The 6,950-nt window shown below is 37.7% G+C and overlaps 1 protein-coding gene across 1 annotated transcript in view; it reads left to right on the forward strand.

Moving 5' to 3' along the window:
- Positions 1-6,125, forward strand: part of cdc5l (cell division cycle 5 like) — a 52,121-nt gene extending 45,996 nt beyond the window's left edge. Inside the window, exons 13-16 of the mRNA XM_003215324.4 lie at positions 730-975; positions 2,137-2,334; positions 4,337-4,549; positions 5,700-6,125. Coding sequence (XP_003215372.1) covers positions 730-975; positions 2,137-2,334; positions 4,337-4,549; positions 5,700-5,804 — 762 coding nt within the window. The 3' untranslated portion in view covers positions 5,805-6,125. The remainder of the gene's footprint in view (positions 1-729; positions 976-2,136; positions 2,335-4,336; positions 4,550-5,699) is intronic.
- Positions 6,126-6,950: the final 825 nt, after the last annotated feature.

The following is a 6,950-nucleotide window of genomic DNA, read 5'->3' on the forward strand; positions in this document are numbered from 1 at the left end:
TGTGTATATGCCATTTGGCATATACATGAAATCACAGTTGACCTAAAGACATGCAGATAGATTGTTGATCAGGATCGATTTCATGGAGCATATAACTTTCTTGTTATAACATAATTTTAATTACAATTCAAAGTCCTATATGGCTGTGGTCCAGGCTATCTGAAGGGCATATTTCTCTTATAAGCTTGGCAGGCCCCAAAGTCTTTAAGAGAGAAACTAATTAACTTTTCTTTTTATAATCTTTTTTCCTGTTTTACAGACAGTTTAATTACATTTAACAATAACCCCTTGTATATATTTTTATCTGTAGTGTTTGATTCATCATTGTTTTGCTTTTGTAAGCTACTTTGATGCCCAGTCCTAGAAAAAATGTAGAGTATAAATAAAAGTAGATATAAGCTATGTGCTCTAAGATGTGTATTTTAAATTATTGCTCTTTTGCTCATATTTATGTTATTTAATATGTTCTTACTGGTTTTTTACACTGTTGCTTTTTTAATTGATTGTTCTATACTATTTAATTATATTGTTTGTTTATTGTATTGTATGGCATTGAATACTTGCCTTTTTATGTTGTAAGCTGCCCTGAGTCCCCACGGGGAGGTGGAGCGGGATATAAAGTTTGTTGTTGTATTTACAGGACAAAGCACAGAGATAAAATATGAACAGTATCAGTTGGTATGTTGCAGAGACTACTCTTAAGGGATATTATGTATGTTTTTGGCTTAGGTAAATGAAACCATATTAAGACCTTTAAATGTAGAGCCACCACTAACGGACTTACAGAAGAGTGAAGAGTTGATTAAGAAAGAGATGATCACCATGCTTCACTTTGATCTTCTGCATCACCCTTATGGAGAGCTCCCTGGTGGTAAAAAAACAAAAGTCCCTGGATTTGGATCAAATAGTACAGAACACATGTCCTACCTTGAATACAATCCTTATGAGAAGTTTTCAAAGGATGATCTCAAGAAGGTACATATATAGAATATATGTCACACCATTTATGTTATTTTTCTTACCCTTGGTAGCATAAAACTGTATTTTGCAAGAGGAGCACTTTCAGAACAACCAGATAATCTCTAAAGCAGTGGTTCTCAACCTGTGGGTCCCCAGATGTTTTGGTTTTCAGCATCCAGAAATCCAAACAACCTGGGGACTCACAGGTTGAGAAGCACAGTTCTAAAGTGTGTTTCTGGGAGTATTTGAGAATACTGCTGGTGGTTCTTTGTGTTCTCTGTGAATTAAATAAATGTGTTGTCCTTGGCCTGCACAGAGCACCACCCAGAATCCTCTGGATGCCACAACCTCAAAAATTCCATCCTAAGCCTCGGTTCCTTTTTGTCCCTTCAGTAGCAGCACCTAAGTGTCCTTTGGAGTTTCTGTTTTTCCATTCATTTTTCCCTGTTGGTGTCCTATTAAGTAGGAGCAGATACAGTCTTCAGCAAAAATAAAGTGTATCCTCCCACCTCATAGGACATTGTCCTCCCAGAGTTCTTCAGAACCCTCCCATTGACTTAGAATGTTCTCTGCACAGTTTCTATTCGGTGTCTCACCAAGTAGGTTTCAATTAGGGTGATAGCATTGATTACATTTGGAAATGGATTTGTTTACATGGCATCTATAGAGCTGCTATTTGATGACCAAAGAGACCCAGTTACAGTTAAACAACCTGTCATTATTTTGTAATCCCTGATAAACAGTTTCATGTTAAGAAATTGTTGAGGTTAGTCCTGGAATCATTGTAGAAATGTTGAAGGACCAATATAGTCTGGGAACAAGTGCATGGAAATTAAATTAGAGAATAATATCACAGTTGTTTACATGAATTACCTTCAAACTTTTAAAATCCAGAATCCATCTGATTAAGCAACAATGACTTTTTTGTAGTTATCCTGTTGACATAAGTGGAATCTGACTTATTTTCCACATTTCCCGGTAAAAGGTCCATCTCTCTATATTGGTGTGTGATTCCAAAATGGATTGAATTGAACACATGGACTAAAATCCAGTTGGCACTCCCAACAAGAACAGAGCTAGTGGAATTTATGAAAATGCTCCTTTAATTTGTACTTTGATAATTCAAGCATAGTAGTAGATTAAAACTTGTAACGATAAAATTTTCATTTCAAACAGGCTGAGGAGCTCTTGGCTCAAGAAATGGAAGTGGTGAAGCAAGGAATGGGGCACGGAGAGCTTTCCAGTGAAGCTTACAGCCAAGTCTGGGAAGAATGTTACAGTCAGGTATTATTTCTCCCAGGACAGAATCGCTACACACGTGCAAACTTAGCCAGCAAAAAAGATAGAATTGAGTCACTTGAGAAGAGATTAGAGGTTAGTATAACTTCTCGGTTTTATCTCTGATTTTTTTTGTCAGTGTTTATTGCTGTGCATTTGAGAAAACAAATTAAAGTGGTAGAATTACGTTATGGGGTAATACTAAGAGAGGAGCAAAGAGGCAGATTTATTGCATCATTCAGTGCCTTGTTGTAGAACACCAACCAGGAGCAAAGGAGGAGAAATGTGAGTGGCAAGTATCTAATCCAGTGGTTCTTAGAGTGTGCTCCGTGAAGCATACTGAGGGGCCCTGTGCTTTCCTTCTCCCTCCTCCTCCTCTTTCGAGCTCCTCCCTCTCCCCCCGGCCTCCCTGGCTGTCAAAAGCCTTTTTTCCTCACTGCCAAGATCCTTTCCTCCTCTCCTTGCTTGCTTCCAAAATCCTATTTCCCTCCCACCATTCAGGCAGAAGGGAGTTGAACTGGATTGTCCCTGTGGCTTTTGATATTACTATTGTTATTTCTACTACTACTACTACTACTACTACTACTACAAAGCCTGGATTGCCATCTCTTGGAAATGTTTTGAGTATGCTTTTCTTGCATGGCAGAAGGGTGTTGGACCGGATGACCCCTGAGGTCTTCCACTGAAATAGTGTTAAGTTTATATTGGTTAATATTGTTCTTCATTTTAAATATTGTATTGTTCTTTCTTTATTTCTTTCAAATTTTCTTTGCACCACAAACAAGATATGTCCAGTGTGCACAGGAATTTGTTCGTACTTTTTTTTTTCAATTAGTTCACACAAACACTCTTTATCCATTTCCCACTGGCCCGGCCCGTCTTCCAAATTTTAAAATGCAATGTGTCAAAGTTTGTCCATGCCCGATATATGTACATTATATGTAATGTAATATATAATATTATATAATATATAAACATTTCTTGGGGCTCCATGAGAAACTTTCACTTCAAAAAGGGTTCTACCTCTGAAAAAGTTTGTGAATCCCTGATCTAATCTCTTGAATTCCAGTATTGGGCAGTTCTCTCCCACTGGTAGCATGGCCCCAACACATGATCCTGATTCTCCAGTCATTCGCAGTAGGGGTAGGCCATGAGGTTTGCATTCCTGGAGTTGATCTTAATCTATCATTCGCATGGGCATTTTCTATTTTATCCTCAAGCATAGATTATGGGTTTGAAAAAAATCCATAGACCTTTATCTAAACTATTAGGGAGGCTCTGCCTTTTTCTTTTACACACAAAGGCAAAATTATAAAGTGTGTGTTATGTTAATTGGATTAAGTGTTAAGAATAGTTTAAACTGGTCCAGTTAAGCCTGAATTTCATTGTAAACCATGGCATAAATGAAGACACGTAATAATTGATTTAAATTATACCTTCCATGCATTTCAGAAATGACATCATTCATACATTTCTTAAATAAATTGGATTTTTTGTAAGTATATTTCCATCAGTTCTCTTCAATATCACTTGCCTTTCCTATGAATATTGTCATTCGGTCTTAGGAGTATACCTTTTTGTTTGCATAATAAGACACGAGAAGTATCAGAAGTCTTATAGCACCGTGCCAAAAAAATAATAAAACCAAAGAAAAACCAACCAAACCAGTGGTGTGACAAGTCAGTGCTGTGCAAATTGTTTGCTATATAAAATTATGGAACATGGAGCTGGCCTTCAGATAATGGCTATTCTGTGTCCATTGAGCCTCAATTCCCTGAGAGTTCCTTTTTCACTTTCATGGATTCAGATTTGTCTACTTAACAGTCAATGCCTTCTTTTTTCTTGTTTGAGTTTGGATCTTCTTATGATACTGTTACAAACTCCAGAAAACCTGTTTTGTACAGTTAAAACTTTCAACTTTGGCATTGTTTGACAAAATACAAAGGTTCATTGAATAACCTCAGTTCACTTTGTACTTGCCTCTGTCAGTGACAAAAAGAATTCAGCAATATAATAGGGGTTTTTTGTACTATAAAATTGCATTGGTCCGCTGAATCTTGATCATGCTCAGTGTTTGTGTACATGATTCTGTCTACAGATTAACAGAGGTCATATGACAACAGAAGCTAAGAGGGCTGCCAAAATGGAGAAAAAGCTAAAGATCTTGCTTGGTGGTTATCAGTCCCGAGCAATGGGACTCATAAAACAATTAAATGACTTGTGGGACCAGATTGAGCAAGCTCACCTTGAATTGCGCACATTTGAGGAATTAAAGAAACATGAAGATTCTGCTATTCCAAGAAGACTGGAGGTAGGTCTGTTGGCTATCTGAAAGGAGGACAAGGAGTAAAAAAATATTTTGGGATATGACAGGATACTTTACACACACACACACACACACACTTTGAAGAGAGAGGATTTTTATTTTATTTTATCCATATTGTGTTATTTCCAACATCTACGAGGTGTCTTCTTTCTTATTTTGGACTGTTTGTTTTATATAACTATGTTTAAAAATATTTTTCATGGATGACTCCACAACATTCCTGAAAGATTTGCTGTCACATTATGGAGAGACAGTTTTCTCTTACTTACCAAAGCACTTTTAAATACTTGCCATGTCTTCTATATTATGAATCTGAGGCATAGATTGGTTTATTTACTGTTGTAGGCTGCATGATTTAACTGTGGGCAAAATTGGTCTTTATGTTTAGAGTGCTCCCTCACTTTTCGCGGGGGTTAGGTTCCAGGCCTGCCCGCGAAAACTGAAAAACCACGAAGTAGCGGCACTATATTTATTTTAATATATAAACATTATTTTAATAGTTAAGTGGCCTTTCTCCCCTTGCAAACCCTGGAGTTTCTTACCAACACCAGCGGGCCCCTTGCTTTGTGGCTGCCATGTTGCCCTGGCTGCCTTTGCTCCTGAAGCCAGGGAAGAAGGAAGGCCGCTCCGCCCAGTAAGCGAGCGAACAAAGGAGGGAGGATGAGAGAGAGGGGGTGGGCGGCAGCAGAGGCCCTACCTCGCTCTACCTTTTTGTGCCACCCCCAGCACCACCTCAGACCGAGGCACGAGCACTTTGGTACGCGCAGGAGGCTCCTACCCTCACTTCTGGGTTCGCCCTGGCGGTGGCCATTTTTGGGCGCGCAATTTCAGAGTCTCGCGAGAGCGCCCTGTGTGCAGGCCACACCTCCGAGGCACAGGCAGCTGTCATGAGACTCTGAAATCGCGTGCCCAAAAATGCCCATCGCCAGGGCGAACCCGGAAGTGAGGGTAGGAGCTTCCCCCGCCACTATTAAAAGCAGCAATGGGGTGGGTAAACAAATAAATAAATATTTTTTTAAATTCCACGATAGAGCGAATCCACGGAAAGGGAATCGCGAGATTGCGAGGGAACACTGTAGTTGAAATCTCTGTATGGCACCTTTGTGAACCAATTTTATTATATTTGTTATTGCAGTGTCTAAAAGAAGATGTTCAGAGGCAACAGGAGAGAGAGAAAGAACTTCAGCAGAGATTTGCTGAATTCATGCTGGACAAGGAAACCTTTCAGTCAAAATATTAAGTTCCACATCTTGCTTAGGTTGTTGCTAGTAATATTTGTTTAAATGCTGTAGACATGTTTTGCCACCCTGATCTCAAAAGTGAAGCATTCATATTTACTGTCAAGTGTTCTATTTCAAACAGATTCAATATACCTTGTGCTCATGGTTTTTTCCCTTTAAGAATGAAAGACAGCCAGAATAGAATTCATACACTCTAATCCAGCAAGAATAAAGTCTAGCACCTGGGATTGGTTATATGGTGATCATCATTGATTCAGGCCATTTGTGTGCCTCTTAAAATGGACATTGTGGCATTAAAATAAATGTATTTTATTTAGTCACATCATTTGCTAAAGTTACTATTTTTTGTGTTCTTAGTTTTTTGACATTATTTAGATCTACAAATAGTATGCAGTTATGGTCTGTGTAATGTAAATCTGAGATGTAAAGCAAAATGTTAAAATGTGTTTAGATCTTCATTGGAATTTAAAACTTCATTTAACAACTTGCTGATAATCATGGAGCTGTTTCCAAAATATATTAAAGCCATCCGAACAAATTTTATAGGAATGAAATAGAGATGCATTCTTTTCCTATAAAATTGCAATTTTCCAAGTTCTGTATCAAAGTGATTTAAAATTTTTGGTTGTTTTGATCTGTACATAAAATTCTAACCAACACTGTGCTGCCACCTATAACTCTTTTTTTTAAAAGACTTGGTATGTTTTGGAAACAAACTTTACAATTATTAAGATACATTTGCAAAGCATGCACCCCGAGGACCAAACAGACCTACAAAGTTAAAAATTGAAGAATTAGAGTACTGTAGCTCCAAAGGCTTCGAGAAGAATCTACTGGGAAGGTTTTGTTTTTTGTTTTTTGTTGTTGTTTTTTTTTTTCGCTGATGTCCCATTCATTCAAGAAGGCCTTATTCAACAGAACATCCTGAAAGACTAAGCAGAAGTTGAGATAGAAGGGACCTGCATAAAAACTCAGCTTTATTTCAATCAGCTACAGCAGAAAAACTGTTAGCAAAGCGAGTGATTTGACAATATTGATTAATTCTTTATTGATTATAAGCAAAGTGAATGATTTGTCTATATTGATTAATTAATGATTATATCTTGAAGACTTACTTGAAAAAATGTTGATTGCACATAAGGCCG

This window comes from Anolis carolinensis, chromosome 1 (genome assembly GCF_035594765.1).
Source record: "Anolis carolinensis isolate JA03-04 chromosome 1, rAnoCar3.1.pri, whole genome shotgun sequence".
In the NCBI taxonomy this organism is placed as follows: Eukaryota; Metazoa; Chordata; class Lepidosauria; order Squamata; family Dactyloidae; genus Anolis; species Anolis carolinensis.